This window comes from Narcine bancroftii, chromosome 2 (genome assembly GCF_036971445.1).
Source record: "Narcine bancroftii isolate sNarBan1 chromosome 2, sNarBan1.hap1, whole genome shotgun sequence".
Classification (NCBI taxonomy): Eukaryota; Metazoa; Chordata; class Chondrichthyes; order Torpediniformes; family Narcinidae; genus Narcine; species Narcine bancroftii.
In genome coordinates, this window is record NC_091470.1 from 215,024,383 (window position 1) to 215,050,013 (window position 25,631).

Below are 25,631 nucleotides of genomic sequence, written 5' to 3' on the forward strand. Positions count from 1 at the left end.
TTAATACAATCATTCTCCAGAGACTGGTGGAGAAGCTGTCCTTACTGGGGCTCAACACCTCCCTCTGGACTTCTAGCAGTCTCCCTGGGTCAGCAGCAGAACGCCGAGCACTGTTATACTGAGCACTACTGCACATCAGAGCTGTGCAGCCCTCTCCTGGTCATGTTACTGACACATGACTGCATCACCAGATCAGGCTTTAACAGTGTCATCAAGATTGCAGATGACACAACAGTCATTGGCCTCATCAGCAACAACGAGGAGTCATTCTACAGAGAAGAGGTGGAAAATCTTGTGTATTGGTGTAACAGTAACAACTTGAGTTCAACGTGGACAAGACAAAGGAGATGATCATGGACTACAGGAGGACAGGAGCAACCACCCTCCTCCACACATCAACTCTGTAGTGAAGAGAGTGGAGAGCACCAAGTCCCTTGATAGTTCACTTAACTAGTGACCTATTGATGTACAACATCTCCTCAATTGTCAGGAAGGTGCAAAAGCAAATGCATTTCCTGAGAAAACTGAGATGAGAAAAGCTACAGGCTGCCATCATGTCAACTTTCTACATGAGCGTTGTAGCTGGCTGCATCGAAGTATGGAACAGTTGCTGCAGAGCATCAGATAGAAGGTCAATCGACAGGACCATCAGGCCCAGACAGAGGAAGATGTCACCAAAACTAAGGAGCTGATTGTTGACTTCAGGAAGGAAAAGCTAGAGGTTTACAATCTGGTGATCATTGGGGAATCAGAAGTGGAGAGGGGGAGCAAATTTTAATTCTTGGCCGTCATTATGGTGTAATATGGATGGGCAGGCAGAAAGGCAAGGGAGGTGGGGTGGGGAGGGTGTCACTATCTTGGTTAAAGATGAGATCAGGGCCATAATGAGAGATGATGTGAGATCTAAGGAGCAAAATATTGAATCCATCTAAGTGTAGATTAGGAATAGTGGGGTGGGGGGAAGAGAATCACTAGTGGGAGCTGTCTTTTGGCCAACCAATAATATTACAGTGGCACAGGTAATAAACTAAGAAATATCGAATCCACGCTGCTGAAGATCAAACTGCGCTGGGTAGGTCACGTCTCCAGAATGGAGGACCATCGCCTTCCCAAGATCGTGTTATATGGCGAGCTCTCCACTGGCCACCGAGAAAGAGGTGCACCAAAGAAGAGGTACAAGGACTCCCTAAAGAAATCTCTTGGTGCCTGCCACATTGACCACCTTCTTCCCACAGGCGGTGAGAATGCTGAAGAGCTGAATGGGCTGCTCACTACTAACTATGTATGACTCAACCATTTATTTAACGGGGGGCGTGGCAAGATGGCGTAAGGATCAGACGTGCCTTCCAGTCCTCTCCTGACTCTATCTTATTGTTTTGTCTAGAAATGCCTGTTAAAATTCTTTAAAAGTTTAGATAATTTCAGTGCTGTTAATTTAATTTATGATGGTACAATTGGTGGAAAAGAACAAAAATAAAACGACAACAGATCATCAAAAAACTACATTTTCCAAAAGTTCAAGTTTTGGAGCCTACCTACAAGAAAGACACTGGGACTCAGCGAGAAATGGATCCCAGGAGAGAGGTACAGTGTTCGGATGTAGAGCTCTATGTTACATCGGTAGAGCCCCCTAAAGAGGGCGCCAAACAGCCTTTAGCACAAAGAGTTACTCAAAGGCATTTGTCAACCGTAGAGGTGGCACTGCAAACTGCATCTCTTGAGATACAAGAACTTATACAACTTGATGTACTGGGAAAATTTAATACATTATGGACTGGGGAAAACCCCAGCCAGCGTCCTCCAGTCATTGCTGGAGAGGCTGTGGCTGGGGTTTCCACACGCAGTCATACTACAAGGAAGGTAACCAGAATGAAGGAAGAAATAGAAGATCCTTTGGAGAAGAAGCAGGAATCTGTTGAGCCAAAATCTCTTCCAATTGAAAAGATTTTTGTGAATCTTGAATCTAAATTATCTTATACAATGCAGGGATTATTCAAGATTATGACTGAACTTGGTACTAGGTTTAATACTTTGGTGAAAATACATTCTCAACAGATGGCTGAGTTTGGAACTTTTAAGCTTGAAGTGAGAGATAAATTTAATTTGTGTGAAGAAGATATAGACGAAATACGGGATCAAGTTTTTGATGTGACCAAAATGGTCGAAGACTTACAAACTCAAAATAAAAATTTGGTGAAAAAGATTGATTATTTGGAAAACCAATCCAGATGGAACAATATAAAGATTATTGGTTTGCCGGAAGGTATGGAGGGACCAGACCCAAGAAAATTTTTTACTGAATGGATTCCGCAGGTGCTGGGTCAAGAACATTTCCCGGGAGGTATAATATTGGAATGTGCTCACAGAGCTTTGCGTAGAAGACCTGTTTTGGTTCGTTGCTTGAATTATTACGACAAAGAAATAATTTTATGAGTGGCTATTAGAAATGCACAACAGAGAAAATCACCCTTGATGATTCAAAATAATCGAGTTTTCTTCTATGCAGATTTGAGTCAAGAAGTTATGTTCCAACGATGGGAATTCAATCCTGCTAAAGAGTTGTTGTGAAAGAAAGGTTACAAGGCAACCTTTAGATATCCAGCTGTTTTAAAGGTTTTTCAAGATGGTTGCCAACCAAAGTTCTTTGATTCTCCAAATGAAGCTAAAGCATTTGCTCAAGAGCTGCCAATTACTCAGTTTCAACAGAGACATAGTCCGCCACGATCTCTAAGGAGACAAGAGATGGAAGAAAAGAGCCGTGCTCCAAGAAGGAATGGTTGTAATGGTGACTCGGCAGTTGGAGCTGATTAAAAGAAGAGTTGTCCTTTTTTTTTCTAATTTTTTTTTTAAAAGGGATATTAAATAATGATGATGTTAGTTTAAGATGAAGTGAGAGTTGGGGAAGAGAACTGGATAGGCACTATTTCCTGAAAGTCATCTGCTACGTGTGAGTTATCTCACACCCATTTGTTTTGGGGAGTTACCGCATTGCGTGGTTTAGACAGGAGGGGGTATTTTTAACCTCCTACCCGTTTTTTTTTTTTCCTTTTTTTTGTATTATTAGATTAAAGAGTGAAGGGTTTTTTTTTGTTAAAATATATAAAAAAAAGCATAAGAAAGTATTTGATTGTTTAAAAAACTAAAAATTTATGTGGTTATTTTTGTAAAGTTTATTCAGTAGATAAGGAATATCTGAAATTTAAATGTGAATGGGATGGATAAGTTTTTTTATATTTTTTCTTTAACTTTAAGGTGAAAGGAGTGGTAATTCTGGTGTATATTATTTTGCTATTTTAGTTATAGAACGAAGGGAATAATGGTGAAAGTTATAAATTGAATTGTACAATTCTTAATGAGGCTTGAATTTTGTTTGTGGTTTATGCTCCATTTGTTGAAGATATAGATTTTGTTGTAGATATGTTTTTATTATTTGGATATCTGAATTTTAATGTAATGATTGGGGATATTTAAATGTGGTATTGGAGCTTTTATTGGATAACTATTTAAGAGTAGAAGGGAAAAATGGTGGAAGAGTACTAAAATTGAATTGTACAATGCTTAATGAGGTTTGAATTTTGTTTTAAGGGTGGTTTATGTGACTAATATGATGATAGATGTGAAGTTAGTTGATATTTGGTGAAGGTTTATCTCTATAGAGAAAGTTTTTTTTTCATCTTTTTTTCATGCTACAATTTTTTTTAAGAATTGATTATTGTTTAAGAATTTTTGATAGATAATGTTACTAACTTTACTAATTTTTTTAATATTAAGTTTGTGTTAAATATATGTTTCATCTTAACTCCGTTTGTTAAATATATGCATTTAAGTCTGATTTAAATATGTTTTTTAAGTCTGATATCTTAGTATTAATTACTTTTATTTTTGTTAGTATTTTAATCGGTTATGTTTTTGTTTTTTTTGTAAGTGGGTTTTTTTTCTCACATATATTATTAACTTTATTAATTCTTCACTCTTTATTTTGGGGGAAAGGGGGGATTGGACTAATTTGAGTTGGGTTATTAATGTGTTATAATTATTGGGGAGGGTATAGTTTTTTTTAGATTACTGATATTGTATTGTAATTTTATTATTTTATTCTTAATTTTTTTTAATGTAATCCTATATGTTATTCATGTTATAAAATCTTAAATAAAGTTTAAAAAAAAACATTTATTTAACAAAAAATATTTGTTTATTTTAATATTTCTATCTATGTGTTGTTTGGCTGTAAGTGTGCTATGTCTGTATGTGCATTGCTCAGGGGTACAGAGAACATTGTTTCATCAGGTTGCTCTTGTACAAATCGGATGATAAATGAACTTGAACCACAATTCAGTCATTATGATACCAAACAACAAATTTTTGAAACAAAATAAAGCTGTGTACTGCAGAAAATGAAGCTCTCAATTTAATTTGTTCTTTGCCCCTGAAATACTTGACATGTATCCATGCAGCTGGACTTCCATTTTGTAGTCTGAATTACACATCCTTTTGAAATCTTTGATGGTCCATAAGAACCAACCCGAGATTTGTTCTGGGTCGTGGACATACCTGTTTAATATGAAGTACTAGTACCTTATTTCTAATAGGAAACCAGTAAGAAACAGCATCAACAAATCCTGTTGCATATTATATGATGTGGAAATTACACGAAGTCCAAAAGGTTTAAATAACAAAATAAAGGAATTATTGAGTGCATGTTACAACCTTGCGGGGTTTCAGTTCACAATGTTGATCACAAGCTCAGAGGAAAGTAATGTTATCGCTGACTTTTCGACTGGATTGCTAGTGGAAATTCACACTTCATCCACCGCACACAACAGGAGGACAAACAGCATCAGTCACTCCTCTTTCTACATTGCGACAAATAACTTCTGAAGGAAATCTTTTCCTTCCCATTATTTTATTAATTTTCAAAGGGGAGGGGAAAAATCAAACACTAAAAGGGGAAATTGCCAATTTTATGGATATTGACACCAGCAATGGCAGATAGTGTGTTTGGGTAATATTTAAGATCCAATGAAAAGTGGTCATCTATCTTACATCTCTCCCTGATTTTATTTTTTGTTAAAATCAATTAATTCCAAATTTAAAAATCACATTACATGTGTTAACAGAAAATTGCACTTTTGCTTTCATTGAAATTCATTCGTATGGATGTAGATCGGTGTTTCTCAATCTTTTTCTTTTCACACACACACACCACTTTAAGTATTCCCTATGCCAACAGTGCTCTGTAATTAGTAAGGGATTGCTTAAGGTGGGATGTGGATGGAAAGTGTGACGGAATATAGATATGTTTTGGGAGATAAATTGGGACAGGTTTGTTACTGTAGGTCACATACAAACACTTTAAAACAGATTTTATTTAAAATAATGGAGCTCTGTTCATGCTAGACATGTTTGCCCCAGAGCCTTTGCAAAAGCTTTGGAGAGTGCCCAATAGACTTCACTAATGGACTATTGTTTACAAAAAGGCAACAAGCGAAAGAACTTGTTGGAGCCGCATTCTGTCTGGAGTGGAACTTGCTGTTCTAGCAGGGTCATGTGGTTTTGCAAGAAGGTTTTATCTCAGAGAGAGAGAGAGAGGGGGGGGGAGAGAGAGAGAGAGAGAGAGAGAGAGAGAGAGAGAGAGATCAGTTCTACAGTTTTTACATTCAGCAGCAGCAGCTGGGACAGGAACAGGACAGGTTGTGAGTTCTTAGTTCAGCCTGGTCAAAGCCCTTGTGGTTCATGCAAGAGGGGAGAACTGGCTGTCTAATGTTTCACTTGAAATAAGAGAAACAAAAACGAATTCTGTGGTGTGGTACGAGCCCAAAGGACCCCAAAACCCAGCAGCAATAGACATTCACCAAGACAAGTATTTACTTAAATGAAAGTTGTTTTTAATTATCTTTAAACATGAAAACAGAATCAAACTTTAACTTATCTCTATACTTTACTAACCCAAATTAACCCACTTCTAATTCTAAGTATTGGAGTGGACCCCTTCTATAAAAAAAACTAATAGAAAAAATCCTGGGAATTATAGACCAGCGAGATGAGCCAGTATTGGAGAGGATTCTTAAGGATAGGATCTATGAGAATTTGGAGAAGTACAGTCTACTCAAGGATAGTCAGCATGGCATGGAAGGCTGTGCCTCAGGAGCCTAATTGAGTTTTGTGAGGAGGTAACAATAGAATTTGATGAGGGTTTTTGTAAGGCATTTGACAAGGTCCCCCATGAGAGACTCATCCAGAAAGTCATGAGGCACAGGATCAGCGAAACCTTGGCTGTGGAGATTAAAAATGAGCTTGCTTGTAGAGAGCCAAGAGCAGTAGTGGACAGAAAGAATTCTGAATGGATGTGAGTGACCAGCAGAGTTCCATAGGGATCTTCCTGGCAACTCTGGTGTTTGTGATTTTTATAAATAAACTGGATGAAGAGGCGAAAGGATGAATCAGTGTTTGCAGATGATATGAAGGTTGGAGGAGTTATGGATGGTGACAAGGTTCTCGGCATCAAGGTTGTCGTAAATTACAAAAGGATATAGACAGGATGCAGAGTTGGGCAGAAATGTGGCAGATGGAATTTAATCTGTGAGGTGATGCATTTTGTAAAGTTAAACCAGAAGGCTGAGTACAGGGTTAATGGTCGGTACATAACAGTGTGGAGGTACAGAGGCACCCCAAATCCATGCATCCCTCAACGCCGCCTCACAGGTTGATAGGATAGTTAAGGAGGCCCATGGGATTCATTAATAGGGGGATTGAGTTCGTGTCGAGTGGTCACTTAGCAACTCTACAAATCTGTGGTGAGACCACACTTGCGTTCATTTCTGGTCACCTCATTATAGGAATGATGTGGAAGTTATGGAGAGGGTGCAGAGGAGATTTACCAGGATGTTGTCTGGATTGGAAAATAAGCCTTATGAGGCAAGGTTAGCCATGCTGGGACTTTTCTCTTTGGAGCAAAGAAGGACAAGAGATAACTTAATAGAGGTTTAAAAGATTCTGAGAGGCATAGGTAAGGTAAATAGCCAGAGCGTTTTTCCGAGGGCAGGAACAGCAAACACCAGAGGACATCTAAATTTTAAAAAAATTTAGACATTCTGCACAGAATGGAATAAAAGTAGAGCAATTATGAGGTAGGAAGGGTTTAGTAATTTTGCTGTAATGTTCTGTGTTTTAATTCCTTCATAACGGGTATCATTCTTGTGAATCACCAGAAGTATTGCTTAAATCGGGTTCAAAGAATTATTGATCCATCCAGCACACTTTAACCCACTACCATCAAGAAGGGGATGCAGGAGCATCAAAATTAGGACTGCCAGACTGGGAAATAGTTCCTTCCTGCAGGCTGTGCGATTGGTGAACAGCATCCTGTAACCGAGTAAATCATCCCAAAATATTTATCTACGGTTAAACCCCTGTTATCTCTAATTCAAGCAATTGGCAGGCATAAGCAACTGGTAAAAAAACGCAGAAAATAATTGTGTAAAAAACACAGAAGTTTAAAATAAATAAATAATTGAATTTAAATTAGTTGCCAATCACACAACATGGCAAATTCACTTATCCAGCATCTAGCAATCCCCGTAGGTGCCCAATACCAGGGGTTCCACTATGTATTTATTTTACATTGTGACATCTGTCTGTCTGTCTATCTATCTATCTATCCACCATGGTCTGGAGAAACGCTGTCACATCTGGCTGTACATGTATAGTCAGAAGATAATAAACTTGAAGTTGGTTCTTCAACCATCCTGAAGCTGCTTTATTAAGTAAAGTAATTCCTCCTTAAGTACGCCATTATTTTGTGTGACAATACTGTTAACATTTTTGAGGTTTACAGAAGGCCATGTGCTTCCTCAGAGCATCCTGCCACTCTCATTCTGACAAGGAACTCCTCACAAAACCCTGTGGGAAACACCAACCTCCTGCATTCTCCCAGAGGAGAATTATTGTATCTTGGGATACAGACAGCTGAACGTGTGCCAGCTGATGGGAGGCAGGGTTCAGCAACAGATCTGAAAGGAACAGCAAAACCTCGAGTCATTTACAATTTTTAAATTGTAAATTTGGGGTGACACAATTAGCATAGAAGTGCAACTCTGTTACAGCACTGGTGACCTGGATTTGAATTCGGTGCTGTCTGTAAGAAGTTTGAACGCTCTCACCGTGTCTGTGTTGAAATCAGCCCATACTGTAATTAAATTAACAGCCGAACCAATTAAGCATAGAACAGGTCCCTTTATTCAGCCTTGATAATGAGAGTGGGAGTGAGGGGTAGCAAGAAAGAGTTCTCTACACTGATTTCCACTCAACGCATATGGAGTGTTCATCCCACTTTTATACACCTTTGGGCAAGGGTCTGCATGAGACCCTACAAGTTTCACAACACAGCTGGGGATTCCTGTTTTTACACATGTTCCCTTGTGGTGTCTGCAGGTGGCTGGGAAATGTCAGGGCGTCCTTTCTCTTGGTTTATTTACTTTTACTACATTCTTTGTGGTGTTAGATACTATCTCACTACAGCACAGGGACAGTCATATTCGAAGGCAATTACATTCCCACCATGTTACAAGGCAATGACTGTATTTTCTTACCTAATTCATTAACCCTTTGGTAAGCATATTCGTTAAATGTATTCTTTCACATCTGCGTGGGTTTTCTCTGGGTATTGCAGTTTACTCCCTCCTTTCAAAAACATATGGGGGTGGGGTTTTAGGTTCATCGGTGTATTTGTGAGGCACAGGCTCATCTGTGCATGTGCTATGTCTAAATGTGTTCAGATAATTTTTGAATTAAATATATTTAATTATTTTTCAGGGTCTTCTGGTTCATTTAAAATCAACTTAAATTGAAAAAAATAACAGATATGTTTAATTGTCAATAGCTTTTTTTTAATGCAAATGCACGTTAATGGCATTTGCGGTCACGAACACCCCAGTTTTGAATCTGGGATATGCCTTCATTAGCAATGAAGTGGAGTCTGAGAGCGATGCATGCTTTCAGTTGTTTACAGGGCCTTGCTGCTCAGGAGGCAGCTTCAGGGCCAATCACCCACTCTCGGTAAGAGCGTGAAGCAGATTGATCGCTCAGTCAGCCCATTCTCTATGGTAGCAGGCTAGCACAACCAGAATTGTCCACAGGTTGCATGTCGTGAACCACAAACGTATGCCTGTTAGACATCACGAGCTTGGTAACTTCACAGTTGGCTGGGAAATTATTCCACCGTTGTGATTTATTCCAATGTCTGATCACATTGACTGAGGTCTCAAGTATTTCCTGTGTTGCATCAATTTTTAACAGACCACATCAATGATATGGGACATTGATGGAGTAATTAAGATAGATTGAAAGTCAAAAGTTCTTAGAATATCAGAAATGTAGGTCACTGTCACATTCATCTAACACAGCTTTACATTCCAAGCTGACCGTGCTCCTCTCTCTGCCTTTTGAGATATGTTTATCAGGATTCTTTGGGCTGTCTCCTGTTTGTCAGTCTCCAAAATAGAGTAATGGTAAATGTCATTTCAGTGGCTACAAGTCTAACTCTCTTCAACGTGAAATTTCAAATTCTGTCCAAAGTATTGTTGTGCATTTGGAGTCTGCAGGTTTAAACCTTGTCCACCATGATCACACTGGATTTATGGAGAACTTTTCAGACAACATCCAGCAGCTTATTAATTTAATAAACTCCTGTCCATTCCTTGATATTCTACCCTTGACGGTCTCTCGAGATAAGGTAAAGCTTTTTGACAGGGTAGAGTGCACAGACATTTTGCCATTTCCTGCTGGATGGCTTTTGCAAGAACATGAGATGAAGGTTTCCAACCTTATTGATGCAGTTTCCATACAAATTTTACTGGATATGGGGAACAGCATAGTATGAATTCAAGACTGTAAAATATTTGGACTATAAAGGAATATTCATTTCCATTACGTCCAAAGGAACACTTCAATTAGTGACGTAATTAAAAAAACCCTGCTTTTCTTTCTTTGCACTCAGTTACCTAAAAAGCACACACACAAAATGTTATCTTACACCATCTCTTCAGCTTTTTATCTTTTAAATTCCCCAGCAAACTGCTTTACAATTCTAATACTTACTACTTTATTTTAAATTTCAGCTTTTACTGCTTTCTTCTCATCTCTATCAACTAGTAATCAAAAGAGTTAACAACTTTTTGTCCACTGGAGACATGGTCAGGCATTACAGCTCCAGTGTCCCAGGTTTGAATCTGGCGCTGTCTGTAAGGAGTTTATACATTTTCTCTGTGACCTACGTGGGTTTCCTCCGGGTGCTCCAGTTTCCTTCCACCTTCCAAAACATACGGGATTAATGTGGTTAAATTGGGTAGCAAGGGTTTTGTGGGCTGGAAGGATGTTCTATCATTCTGCATCATTAACATTAAATAATTAACATTAAATTAGAAATAATGGCATGACTTTGCTGGATTTTCTATTGAGAACCATCATTTAAACTGCAGTAAATCCTGCACAAACACTGCCAGATGCGAACATATGCAATTTACTGTTGCAACTATTCGCTCTGCCTCCAGGTCTTGTGCTGCAAGATTAGGCATCACAAAGTCTTCAATTGGGATTGCGGGACTGTGGATTGGGAAGGTTGGTAGCCATTTCTCAATTATTTCATTTGGCTATCTTTCTACTTATTTGTTTTATGACGCTTCTAGTTAACTTTTAATAACTTTTCATTGAAATTGCCTTCTTGAATTTTATTACATTTTAAACTTGGAAAGCCCCACCCAAGCCTTGATGATTATCAACGGCAGTTAGATGGTCTCCTGAGATCCTTTTGCTTCTGAGAACACGGTTTTAAGACTCCATGATGCTGAGACCTCATGAGCTTATCCCTGCACATCCAATCCAGGTAAATGCAGATGTGGGAATGTCACCGGCAGTGATTCTGAGCCTGCTCCAATCTAACCCACTGTTCGGATGCAGTACAAATGTATAATTACTTTTTTTTCTGTTCTCCCATGGTCCCTTGGATGTGCTGATGTGTTTATATGTGCTAAATCCTTTTGTTTCTTGTCCAAAATTCCACTCCATCAAATCTGCAGTTGGTACCACTAAGACCCCAGAAATCTAAAAGCAGCAAACAAATTTTATAAATTTTGCATCTGAACTAAAATCTGAGGCAGGAACAATCTTTGGAGAAGAGACTGCAGATACTGGAACCCAGTTCAAAAAAAGAAAAATTTGCTGCAAGTACTCATCAAGTCAGGCAGCTTCTGTGGAGGGAAATGGAGAATCTACAGTTTGGATCAAAATGCTGAATTATGATTTTCTGGGATAGTTTTACACAGAAGAATTAGGGTTGATCCTGTCCCTGCCCTCAATCTCCATCCACATACAAGTGCTTCTATGCAAGATCACTCATGATCAATCTGCAGTAGGAGATCATAACAATCCACTGCTAAAAACTTCGCAACCCCATTGCGCTCAGCATCAAGATTCAAGATTCCTTTATTGTCATGTAATAATGTGCAAAATGTGCAACCTTTGCTTGTCGTAAAAACATGAAGAGACACTCTTTAGTACGAGAAAGAGAAGCAACAGAGATTCCCTTCAGAGATACTTTCGGCTTCGGCATGCTGCACAGCCTCCTGTCGGTTCCAACAGTAACGCTGAGCACCCAGTCCCGAATTCCCATTACAATCTGGAAGCTGTTGGTGCCTGGGATTCTTTGAGAGCCTTGTTAGCCACCGGCATGCTCACGAATCCCAGATCTGATCCCTGCCTCCCACAAGCCAGTCTAGAGCAGCCTGCGGTCTCAGCCACTGAGCCCTTCGCTGGTCCACTGCCATGTTCTCCTCCCCTGTAGCGTCCCTTCTCTGGATTCTCCTCCTCAGTGGGGAGAGGGATGTTCTCCCACTCTGAGTTCATGAGCTGGTCCGCTGCTCCCCCTGAGCCCAGACCCCTTGGGTTTGCACCATGGGGCAGTAGGACCTTGCAGAGGAGTGCTGCGTATCCACTCACCACTCTCCTGGGTCTGCACCAGGGACAACATTGCTGTTATCATAATGGAGCAACACTGACATTCTCATTCCATCTCTCAGAACTATTAAACAACGCAAGCAGGATTACTTCTTGAGTGGGTTGAACCATTGAATTTTACTCTCCTGTGTACCTGACAAATGTTTATACCACTTGAAAAGTGGAAGAACATGCTGGCCATTAATTTTTCTACCTCATACGGACTTTAAATGTATTTTTAACAATAGGGTAAAGTTTTGGTTATGAGATATTCCAGAGCCAACCTCTCACAATACATCCTCTATTAACGTGACATTTTCAAATGCTGCTGGCGCTATTATACCTTGTATTGTCCCTTCTCCAGTCAGCACTACGCTCACGGACTTACACTGGGTCTGAATGGAACTGTGCTTTAATTTTTAACATTTTCATCCTGGTTTCCAAATCCTCTATGGGCTTAGCCCGCCTTATCTCACTCGACGCTTCTGAGAAACACTGTCCCACCCGACATTGCTTGCTTTCGCAGAGGTGTCTCATTGTTGCCTTGGGAACCCAGCATGAATGACCTATCTCCTGCTGCGGACTACTTTCAAAAGGATGCTCAGGGTGTCTGCTCCAACAGCTGACTGAATATTATTGGTGTGAATGCCCCCACAGATCAACATCAGCTGTAGCTGATGGTGGCAATGATCAGCTGGTGGATAATATCCCTGAATGGTCTCCCCATTATTGTGTACCGATGCAAAAACTGCGTGCATCATTGCATGAGATCTGAAATTAAAGTTGAGGTGGTGCCAGACGAACCAGCCTGGATCCATTGCACAGATTTCTTGGCCTGTTCTTTGGAATTTCTCTCCCCTTTGCTGAGGAGGTGATTTTAAAGTGAAAATGGAGAGTGTTTATGTCTGTGTACATCCTGAATGCACGTTACAATGCAGACATAAAAATAGTCATCCAAACAGTTTTCAGGGGTCAGTCTCTCTTGGTCAGAATTACTCTGACTATTTCCAGCATCTATTTTTATCCTGTAACCAAGTAAATCATAACAAAATATTTATATGTATGTTCACTTTAAACTATATCTTCATGTATAGATAAGAATATTACATGGGGTGTCTTGTGTCTGCATGCATGTGCAACGTGGTCTGGAGAAATACTGTTGGGTCTGGTCAGACACATGATAATAAACTTGAACTACTTTTGCTATCCTTCTCTCCACCCCCAATTCCAGCAGGGTGCAATTCCGATCTATACTTGGCAAATAAATGACCACTTGGGAGCAGTCAAGTCAATTTTCTGGCTCCAGGCCAGCTGAGGCATAAATCCATGAGATGTACAAAATTATGATGCTCGCAATCCATTCACCCCTTTCTGTTTCAGATCTTGAAAATGTGGATAAAAGGACTGTAGGAAAGTTACTGCTGGGTGTGACACTGACAGGACTCAGGTGGAATGTCAGAAGAAGTTTAATTACTTCACACATGCAGTGTCGAGATCAACCTTTCTGCAACTTATAATTACACAGGTACACATTAATTCCCTTCCACTTCCACAGCACTCACAACCACAAGCCATAGTCAGCAAAAAGGAAAAAAAAAAGACATTTTTAAGAATTTGAAACGTAAAGCAAAATGCTGCAAATACTCAGCAGGTTAGGTATTACCTGTGGAGACATTGAATTTTAGGTTTAGGTCAGTCTCCGTCAGAATTCTTTTGAATATTTCTAGAAGTTTCTTTTTTTATTTTGTCTTATACACACTGTCAGTGGCATGTAGAGGCAGCAGACAGATCCACTTTTTCACACCCAGCACTGGAGATGGCAGTAGATTGCAGCAACGTACTGGTAACGTCCCCAATGCATACGGACTCAGCAGCCTTGACAGGAGAATGCTGGCATCACTGGGTCAATGACTATGGGGGGCTGAGGACACTGGAGGAGCAGAAATCACTGACCTATCACATGTCTAATCATCCTCACACCCATCAAAGCCATCATCCCAGATTATTTTTTACTTTACCACTTTCAGATGGTTCTGAAGAGATCATGTCTAAGTGCACCTCCCCTTACAATATCATGAAGTTTTGTACTTTTCAATCGGAAACCAAGAACACCTCCCAAATAAACCCTTGCAGCTATTGGGCAAGCACTCCACTACTGCAAACATCTCAAATATTGACACTCAGTACTTTTAATGTACAATATTTCATAATTCCTGCTGTTAATCTGTGCAACTACTTATTAAAGGAAATGTGATAACACAATCATTGTTAAATTATATATCTTGAAAGCAGGCCAGTGTTTCATGATATAAAGAAATGGCATATCTTTTATTTTTGTATCACTTGTTAGGTACATGGGGAAAAATAGTAAGTGGTACTAAAACCATGTTATAATGAGTTTATTGTATGGGGATTTCTTGATAGTGGTTGAAGGGTTGAAGGACAATATTGCAAGGCTGAATCATTTCCAGGCCACCACCATATCAGCCCTGGAGGTGTTTGACCGCCTGTGAACGAATCAGTAACTTTTCAGATATTTAGTTTTTTCTAAATGTCTTTCACTGATTGTTTTACTTTTCTCTCCTGAAGATGTTAACCAGCGGTTGGCTAGTTCTAGGATTATGTTCTCATAATCTTTCCCGAAGCTTTAATCAAGTCTCGACACGGCACACCAGCAGGTCTCTGCTTGATGGAGAAATGCAGCCAACCCACTGATATCTTCTAGAACGAATCTTTACCAGATTACATGAGCCACGGCTGCTCTTCTCAATCCTGAATCAAAACTGAAGAGGTCCTCAACTGTTGCTGTGGTAGGTTTGTTCTTGGTACGAACAGCTGCCTCAGCTTCTTGTGCTGTGCAAAATCAATGAAATTGCCTCTGAGTACACTCTACCGAGTGCAATGAGGTAACTCAAGGCATCAGGAATGGAAGAAGGATTTTATATGGTTACATGAGTAATCATATACAAGGTTATTCAAAACCTTGTATTTATTCTGCAAGTATTCACAGAAATTCCATGGCCAAGGAACAGTGTAATTAACTGCAGGGCAGATAGTACTGGAAGCAAATTGCATTGCACTACACAACATGTTCCAGATCACATTCAAAAGATCATTCAGAGAATAGGCATAGCATTGCATTGTTGACTGTCTGTTACTCTAAAGAGACAGGCATGGAACCTGTCATAGAGCTGTCACATATTCTCACTGGATACCAGCGGAACTGCATTGCTGACTTGCATACGTTCCACATATACGTTTTTGTTTGCTGTTAATGTGCCATCACGTGTTATTTTTAAATATTCCCTATCTATCTTCAAATATTCTTAAAGAACACAGCATAGCTTTCTGCATTGCTGCAAACCACCTCTTATTCTGCTTAATGAAAGATAATTTATTAATCTTTTTTAATTTTAATTATTAGAGGGAGGCATAATTATGCTCCAGCTTTGTGCTGGCTTGTATGTTCCTTCAGGGTACAATTTTGTTTTAATACTGTAATGATATGATTTCCTGCAGTGATACTGCATTGTGACAGACTTGACAGTCAAGCATGCTCAATATTCTTCTGTAGTTCTTGTGTCAGATTATAAACTCCAGTCCCTCCTATTCCCTGCAGATGTTTAAAAAAAGAAAACATTTGACTCGCATGAAATGTTAACTTTATTAACATTTATTAATTTCACACTCTGCCTGGGCCAAACATTCAGACAATGCTGTCATGGCTGCGGCAGCCTGGAGTCATCTGCCAGTGTCGGAGGTCGCCCTGGGCAGCTTGTTCTCAACAGATTGTGCACTGGGCGCAAAGAGGAAAAAGGATAGATTCAATCATTTAAATTAAAAAAAAACTTTCTAGATGCTCCAGTTTGATTTTGACATTGTGTACAGCACTGACATGTGGGCCGAAAGGCCTCTTCCTGGGCTGCACTGTTCTATTTTGTCTACATAGACTATAGCAAGGCTCCTGAGAAGATACCATGTGGTAGACTGGTCCAGAAGGTGGGGTCTCATGAAATGCAGGGTGAGCTAACCAATCACATATAAAAGTGGCTTGTAGTTGGAGTCAAAGGCCGGCGGTGCATGGGTTATTGTTCAAATGGAAGACAGTGGTTTGCTACAGGGATCAATCCAGGCCGCACTGTTATTTGTCATATTAATGAGTTTGATGAGAATGTAGGTGGCATGACTGGGTTAAATTTCCAAATGTCACCAAAATTGTCACCAAAATGGCCAGTTACAACAAAAGAGGCATTTTCAAGGGCATTTAAATGCCAGTCAACGATACATAGGCCAGGTCAAACTCACACAAATTTAGTGAGCGTAACATGACACCATAATTCAAAATATTCAAGCAGAAGAAAAGGAAAAAGGCTTAATTCTCAAACATTTTGTTTCATAAGTGAAACACTGATTTAATTGTATTCTGGCATGATAAAAAAAAATGTTTTGAAATCAAATTTGTTATGTTAAAATAATGCACTGTTTAATATCCAACAAAAATCAGACACCTATTTCGAATGAACACTTCAATCAACCAGTTACATATAATTTACAAATAAATCTCAATTAATGTTGACCATGGAGTATGTACTTCCTTTATAATATAAACTTACATAGAAATATTTAATAACCAGAAAGTAAATTCACAATACTGTCAGCGATAGATGTTTTCTACTTGAAGATTACATCAATCGTACGCAGGGTTTGGGATAAACAAAAGAATGTTTCCACTTAAATGCCCATATTGATCCTCTTTGCTGAATATCGGTAATTAATTCTGTATAAAATGCAGTCTTTGTTGTTGAACATGAACCTGTTATGAGATTAATGCCCCATTCCAAGGGACGGAAAGAATTTCTCTTGAAAGTACACTGCTAATATAACTACAACAAACACATATGAGACTGTGGTGCAGGGAAAGATTAAATAAATCTTTTACCTGCATGAGAAAATATTGTGGTTCACTTTATACAATTGTAATTTTATGATGCTCAAAATGTATATTCAAACAATATCATTATCACCGACAAAAAAAAAAAAAATTCGCACCATCATCATAACCTCTTATATCAGGCTCATCATGAATTTATTCACCAGGAACAGAAACTTTGATTTCTATTCTTGACTTGCTCCTTGCTCATCAGTTTGGCAGTAACAGGATCTTCAGTGACCTGGCATGGCATTAACTGTTCATCACCTAGATTGTTACTTATACATATGCCTCACTGATGCAATTTCATCAGTAATTTGTCTCAATTCAGAAAACCTTTCCACAATTATTACACACCAACCACAGAATACGAATGCTGCTCCCCCCCCCACCACCCCCCCACTATCCACCCTTCTGGGAAGAAAATCGCTGCATAGATTACATTTGACTGAAATTGATTCCATTTTAACACTAGCAAGCATTGTACTTCAATAGAATCGTTTCTGAACACGTGCATTAAGGCTGAGGGATGGACGAAGAATAATCTTATGCCTTTTCAATTAAAGTTGTGATATTGAATGTTTGATATAATGACACTCCCAAATGTCTGGCCATTACAAGCAGTAATTCTGGTACATTGTACTTGTAGTCATAATATCTGACATAAAAGCAACTTCGCATAGAAAAGAGAAATTTCTGACAATAAAGCAACAGTGTTCCACAAATACACACATTATATCAATTCACAGGTATAACTTCACATAAAAAGAGAACAGGATGTGTTTTACCTTTGCTGTACACAACACAGTTGTTGTCATCTGTTCCTCGCCAAGTCACATCCATCAGCCACTTGGGACCAGCATGAACCACGATAGGGACAGATGTTTTTGCCTTCTGTACAAAGGGAGATAATAAACAGATGCTGTTTGTTTTCTGTGATTAAGAACTTGATGAATAATACTAATTTTCACAGAACCATAACTCCCAGTACATCAGGTGAAAGGTATAATCCCTTGTTGAGTTCTAAGAGAGGACAGAGAAAGGCGATTTGATTATTAAACTAATTATTAAATCAGGAGTTTCCATATGATAATGGATCAGATTCTCCAGATTATAAAAACCCCACTGGCTGGGAATTAAATCAAAACATAAAGTATATGATTTTGGTAACAAACTCTGCAGACCCTTCTGGTGAACTTCATGAACTTTGGGGTAGAAATTTGTCCATGTGTGCTTTCTTTTGTTAAAGCATTATTATGTGGAAGATACAATGATCTAACATTCTAATATCCTCAATGCCTAAAATGAATGAGGAGAGGCATTTTAGGATACAGCTTGCATGTTTATGTCTAAGTGATCAGTGACATTTTGCCCCTGTGAGCTGCCAGCGTTACGGATGGTGAGATCCAGGTGGAAAATGATGGGGATAAAATGATGAGTTTTAAGTTTAAGTTTGTACAGTGCTCTCCAGAATGTCTGGGACAAAGACAAATGTGTTCTTTATTTGCCCCTGTGTTCCAGTTTTCAATTTGTAATAAAACAATTCATATGTGATTAAAGTGCTCATTCCAGATATTATTCAAGGTTATTTGTATACATTTTGGTTTGGTCAAAGAAATTACCACACTTTTTATACGTAGTCCCCTCATTTCAGGGCCACTGTAATATTTGGGACATTTGGCTTCACAGGTATTTGTGATTATTCTGGCATGTTTAAATTGCTTCATCAGTGCAGGTATACGAGAACTTGGCATAAATTTAGACATACAGCACTGTAACAGGCCGTTTTGGCCCACGAGCCCATGCTATCCAATTACACCCAATTAACCTACAACCCCTGGTACGTTTTGAAGAGTGGGAGGAAACCGGAGCCCCCAGAGAAAACCCACGCCAACACGACGAGAATGAACAAACTCCTTACAAACAGCTCAGAATTTGAATCGCGGTCCCTATTGCTGGAATTGTAACAGCATTGCACTATCCGGTCTGCTAATTGTGCCACCCAACATGATGACGCCAACAGAAATGGTGGAGAATGGTTTTGATCCATCAACTTCTGGATTATGGGCTCAGTGCCACATTGCTACTGAACCACTTTGTGCCAATGAAAGTCAAATAAGCCATTATGAGGCTGAAAAACAAGAATAAAAGAGTAAGAGACATCACGCAAACCTGGGGATTACCAATATCAACAGTTTGGATCATCATTAAGAAGAAAGAGTGAGCTCAGTAATTGCTAAAGGTCTGATTGGCCAAGGAAGACCTCCACTACTGATGACAGAAGAATTCTCATCATAATGAAGAAAAATCCCCAAACGCCTGTCTGACAGATCAGAAACACTCTTTAGGAAGCAGGTGTAGATGTGTCAATGACTACTGTCCACAGAAGACTTCATGAACTTAAATACAGAAGTACACTGCAACCACTGGTTAGCCACAGAAACAGGATAGACTGATTATAGTTTGCCAAGTATTTAAAAGACCCTGCAGAATTCTAGAAAATATGTTTTGTGAACAGATAAGACCAAGATGAACCTGTATCAGATTATGGTGAAAGCAAAGTGTGACAGCGTAAAGGAAGTGCCCAAGATCCAAAGTATCCCACCTCATCTGAGAAACATGGTGGGGGTATTATGGCCTGGGTATGTATGGATGTCGCAGGTACTGGGCCACATTTACATTGATGATGTAACTGCTGATGGTAACAAAATGAACTCTGAGGTGTATGGAAGCATCTCATCTGCTCAAGTTTGAGCAAATACCTCCAAATTCATTGAACGACGCTTCATCCAGCAGCAAACAATGATGCCAAACGTACTGCTAAAGCAACTTCTGAGTTCTTCAAAGCTGAAAACTAGAAAATCTTGAATGGCCAAGTCTGTTACTCAGTCAAAATCCAATGGAGCATGGCTTCCATATGCTGGAAGAGAAAACTTAGAGGACAACCCCCGAAACAAGCAGGAGCTGAGGATGGATGCAGTTGAGGCCTGGCAGAGTATTAACCGAGAAGATGTTCAGCACCTGGTGATGTCTATGAATCCCAGACTTCAAGCAGTCATTACAGGCAAGGGATATACAACAAAATACTAACCATGACTACTTTAATATACATACCATTGCTATGTCCCAAATATATGTGCCCTGAAATGAGGGGACTATGTATTTTCTACATGGCCAAACCACAATATACACAAATACCTTTGAATAAAATCTAGAATGTGCACTATAATTACCTGTGAATTGTTTGATTACAAATGTAAGTAGGACAGATATATCTTTGTCCCAAAGATTATGGAAGGCATTGTATTTCACCTGGTACAGTGTGATGGGTTCTTCCATGAACATACTGACAGGCTATCTCCAACAGTCGTACAGCTGTGTAAAGAGCACAGTTTACAGAGTATAGGGTTGCAATGAAATCCTATTCTCTGCAAAGATCAATTAGCATCAAGAAAGTTCAGCGTGATAGCACCGCTATTGATTCATTAAGGGATTTGATCTATGTAGGAAGAAAACTAAGCATAAAAAAACATGTCTTTCTGCCCACATTTCAGCTTTATATGGCAGTGAGTGCCATCGATGCTTTGGGAGAGAATGTCCCAGAAGGCAGGTTGGAGGGTAAATTTGAAACGGGGGGAAGATCAGAGTGTTAGGCTGGATATCTCCTGATGGAAGGAATTGGAAGTTGAGGAGGCACTGGAGGATAAGAAAGGAAACAGTCAAGTGTGAGATAGGAGTTTGAGGAAAGGTGGGAGATGTTGAGAAACCAGCAAGGTGGTCAAAGGGGAAGTGAAGGAAAATAAAACTGGTGTGGAAAGAAGTTTGAGAGAGAGGATTGGGTGCATTTGGGTAAGGATCAGGAGGAAGGGGCAGGAAGATTATTGATAGAGTCAGTTGAACATCAGCAACAGTGGAATGAAAATCGCCATCAATTTGAAGTGCTGCCAACATCATAAAAGATCCCCTTCACTCTGGCCCTGCTTCTTTCACGACGTTACCTTCAGGTAGAGGGTGCAGAACCCCTGAGTCTGGCACCTTCAGGTTCAAAGGCGATTTTTTCCCCCCAACAGCAATCAGGCTCTTGAACTTTCTTGTACTTATCACAACCACAGCGCTGCCTAAAGGTCACCCAAGGTCTGTGTGCATGACTGACTCAACACATTTTTTTGCATTGACCAACTCTGAATATTTATTTTTCCTCTTCTAATATTATCTTTTTTTCTCTTCTAATATATTGTTAGGTGTGTGTTTCATGTACCTGGGAGGCTGCAGCAACAAAGACTATTTTTGCATTTGTAGTTATCTGCATGGCAATAATCTTCATTTATTTATTCTTCAGAGGACAGTGAAGTTCAATTGCAAGAACGCAGATCTCAAATAAAAACAGACACATTGTCTTAAGAAAGTCTGGAATATGAAAGCAGATTCGTCATGTGATTCCTGATCTGTGGTCCGAAAGGACTGGGCCCTGTCATCGACACAAAGGTGGGATTACTCTCTGATGACATTCAAGTTTAAGTTTATTATGCAACCAGATGAAACAGTGTTTCTCTGGACCACTTCAAAGCCTGTGGCATTGCTGAGTGTAAATTGTCTTGTTACTTCAACTTTATACAATTCCAAGAGATCAGCAGACACCTGTAAAGGAAATCCTACATCTTCTTCTTGCAAAGACGTAGGAACATCTACAATTTAGGATCAACATTCTCAATCCTGTATCCCAAGAGCAACTTTGTACATTGTTTTCAAGCGTAGTTGATCTCCATAATTGTATAGTAAAATCCTCATTGTTCGGAATTCAAGCAACTAACAAAAAAAAAATTGCAGAAAATAAATGAGTAAAAAATATGAAAGTTTAAAATTGGCTCCTCCTAGTGGTCAGTTCTCCATTCACACAGCATGAAATCTCAAGCAACCAGAAAATTCACTTATCCGGCATCTAACAATCTCCATAATTGCCCAATACCAGTGGTTTTACTGTAATTTGAAATTTGTTATGTCACAGATATTGTTTTTTCCAGTTGAAACATCCTTGGGTGGCATGGTTGGTGGAGAGGTTAGTGTAACTCCTATAAAGTGCCAGCAATTGGGACCGGGGTTCAGATCCCAAGCTGCCTGTAAGGAGTTTGTATGTTCTCCACGTATCTGTGTGGGTTTTCTCCAGGGGTTCCAGTTTTCTCTCACCGTTCCAAACATACTGGGGTTGAAGGTTAATGGGGTGTAATTGGGAAGCATGGGCTTGTGGGCCAAAAGGGCCTGTTACTGTGCCATATGTCTAAATTAAATTAATTAAAAATTATTCTTTACTCAGATCCAGTAAAATTCCTGCTATCTGGAATTCAATCAAACAGCACCCTCAAGCAATCAGCAAAGACATTGCGGAAAATAAATAGGTAAAAAATACAGGTTTAAAATTGGCAAGCCTTGTCATTAGCTCACCAATCACATCACATGCCATCTCAAACAAACAGAGAATTCACTTATCCGGCATCTATCGATTTCCCCCATAGGTTCTGGATACCAAGTGTTTTACTGAACTGGACAAAGGGATTCAAATTCCAGCTCTTTGAAACATTGTCCTTGTAGAAATCAATAAAGGTAGAGGTTAACCATAGGTGAACTCAGAGGAGTCTTCCAGCAATATTGTTCAATATTCCTGTTTGCACCGTTGTTACACCACTTATTTTTTCTTCCACTTGTTTTCAGTATTTTTTCAATATTTCAGCTAATTTCGTGTTCACCATAATAGTTGTGGTTTCCTTTTCTGAAGTACCTGGGTTAGCTGCAGCAAATGTTCGTGCATTTAAAAAAAATGCAGTGTAATAGGCCTTTCTGGACCAACTCCAGCCTTGTAACCAACATGGGAGGAAATTGGAGCATCCAAAGGAAACACACGCAACCACGGGGAGAATGTACAAGTTCTTTACAGACAGCGCCAGATTCGACCCTGGTCACTGGCTCTGAATTGTGATGCACTAACTGCTCTGCTAATCATGATGACCTCATGTACATCATACAATGTTTAATGACAATAAACTCATTATCATTATTCAAGGAATTTTATTGATGTAAGGGCAGTGGTGCTCATGATGCTGACCTGGGAGAACAGAGTGGGGGGGGGGGTGGAGACAGAGTCCTGCTCCTTAGGGTTCAACCGCCCGGTCCTAATGTCAGTGACTCCGTACAGGTGTTAAACTTCCTGTTAAAGGAATCAATAGTGCTAGTCAGCAAAATCTTGCAACCGTACAGGTTTGTGCCCAAGCCTGCGGCATCTGTGCTAGGCAGGGCCCTGAAGGGATTGCAGAGTATGGGGAGCAGCAGACTGGTGGAAATGGGGAGAATACACTGTGTTGAGAAGCCAAAGCAGAGGAGATATCCCTACAGCAGTGGGCCAGTGGCTCAGAAACCCACATGGGTTGGAGACTGCTCATGGGAACCAGGTATTAGAGCCGGGATTCGAGACGTGCTGAGGGAAAGAAGGACTCTCGAGGGCCTCGGGTGAGGAAACTTTCTTGATCATGTCAGAGGTTTGGATCTCGAGCTCAGATGGATCAAACTGGAGTCTGTGCAGCTGCAGAGACGGAGGGAGCACTGGAGGTAAATCCACAGACTCATAGTGCCTCTGAAGGAACTCCCTTTTGCTTCTCTTTCTCTATACTGTAAGAGGTTCTGGGGAGATAAACGATGACTCTTTGCTGCCTTATGGCAGGCAAAAGTCAACTTTGTGCAATATTACATGTTCTGAACTATTACATAACAATGAAGAAATATTCAATCTTAAATCTTGATGCTTGCTTGGATATTAAGTCAAACAGGACAAAGGTCTCTTTCAGCCTCCTATGAACACAATTCTGAAGTTTTTATGTCATTCATTTTCCTTTCTTTTTTGTTGTACTTTTCTGCATCAAGTTTCAACTACTATGGCTCAGCCTGATGCCACACTTCCCTCCACTCACAACTCACTCTGAAATCCCTGAATTGATTCCTCTGGTTATACTTTCCTTCCTAACGTGGTGCCATCTTCCCATCTCCCTGAGTTTCTGAGATTATAATGCAAATCGGCAGCAGATTCCTGGCGCCGATTCTCAAATGTATGCCTTTCTCAAATTCTGCCCATTGCCCTTTTATGGAAAAAAAACAAATAAATAGCTGAACCGGGGGAAGACCTGGGGCCTTGGGGAGAAAGCAAAGCTGAGTTCTTCGTGATGAAAACAGCTGACCAACCAAATCCCTTGCTGTTTTAAACTTTTGTCTGCAATAAATTAAAAAATTCCATCATCTGGACACCTAAATCTGGACACGTGATGGACAGCACAATTAGCTGTTACAGCACAAACAGTTGGAACCACGCTGTCTGTAAGGAGTTTGAACATTCTCCCCATGTCTGCATGGGTTTTGCCTAGTGGGCTCCATTTCCTCCCGTCTTTCAAAAAGGTGGCAGGGGTTGTAGGTAAATTGGGTGTATGAGCCGCATGGGCTTGTGGGCCAAAATGGCCTGTTACTGTGCAGTTTGCCTAAATTTGAATTTAAAAAAATTTAAATGTAAAACTTTTTTTTTCCTGCACGACTACGACAAAGTCTTCAGCACTGTGTCACTGATTCTAAATTTAAACTACAGGTATTGGCAAAATAGATGATCACTACAAGAAAGTGATGGCAAAATTAATGTTATAAACTGCACTTGTTCACACGATGACACATAGGTTAATACCTTGGAAGCTAATTCATAATTTCACAAATTGCACATTTCAACCATACAATCTTTTTTTCATTTCTGGCTCAAAAGAACAGCTTTTGAACTCAACAAATTGAAAAGGAGATATGAGGAATAATGTGTTTGACCAGGCTGTCAATCTAAGGAGTTGGAGAACTTGTTGACCAAATTCAAATCTATTGTTCAATGTTAAGCAAATAATCCTGTTGGAATCTTTGAGCTGGTTCAGCAGTGGTAGTCCCAAAACAAATTTTAGTTGCAAGCTTAAATACTGACGAGTTAAATTTTAAACTTGCATTTAAATGTGGATGTCACACCATAATTTGTGAATTGTCATTTCCATTTTTTTAATCATTTCTATTTCTATTAATCAATTAGACTGCATGAATACCGGATATTGAACTTATTTATTTTTTGGAAGTACCTTGAGCACAAGTTCAACAAGTTATTCTCTACATAATCTTGTAAAGTGGGAAAACATCATATAATCTGGGTTTTGAGCAGGAGGTTATGTAGAATTGCATAAAATCATCAGACTTCTGAACTCCAGCAATGATGCATTGTTAAATTTGGGAATGGAAAACAAAATCTGCAAACAAAAGTTCTATTGTGTAAAACATTAGCCACCTGAGTGACATTTGTGCGATGCTGTTACACAGCTGTAACCTGAGTTCAAATCCTGCACTGTCTATGAGAAGTTTGCATGTTCTCCCTTTCACCTGCGTGTGTTTTCCTAGATGCTCTGGTTTCCTCCCATCCTACAAAAACGATAAGAGTTGGTGAGTTAATTGTGTGGATTTGGGTGGCACGGGTTTCATGGCAAGAATCAGCTTCAACTGCACTGTAAATAAGCAAGGTGTTACGGACTGGCAAATTATTTAGATAATAAAATTTGCTTCCTGTGTAGATAAATTTAAAGAAAACCATGGTGAGATGTGCTGGTGTTAGACTGAATTCTCCACTGTAGTGGCATGGAAAAAACAGGCAATTGCCACTAAA

General features: G+C 39.6%; 1 protein-coding gene across 1 annotated transcript in view; it reads right to left on the bottom strand.

The window, feature by feature from the left end:
• LOC138753087 (uncharacterized) overlaps nucleotides 1-25,631 on the bottom strand; it is a 967,433-nt gene that overhangs the window by 382,912 nt on the left and 558,890 nt on the right. Inside the window, exon 5 of the mRNA XM_069915678.1 lies at nucleotides 17,707-17,812. Coding sequence (XP_069771779.1) covers nucleotides 17,707-17,812 — 106 coding nt within the window. The remainder of the gene's footprint in view (nucleotides 1-17,706; nucleotides 17,813-25,631) is intronic.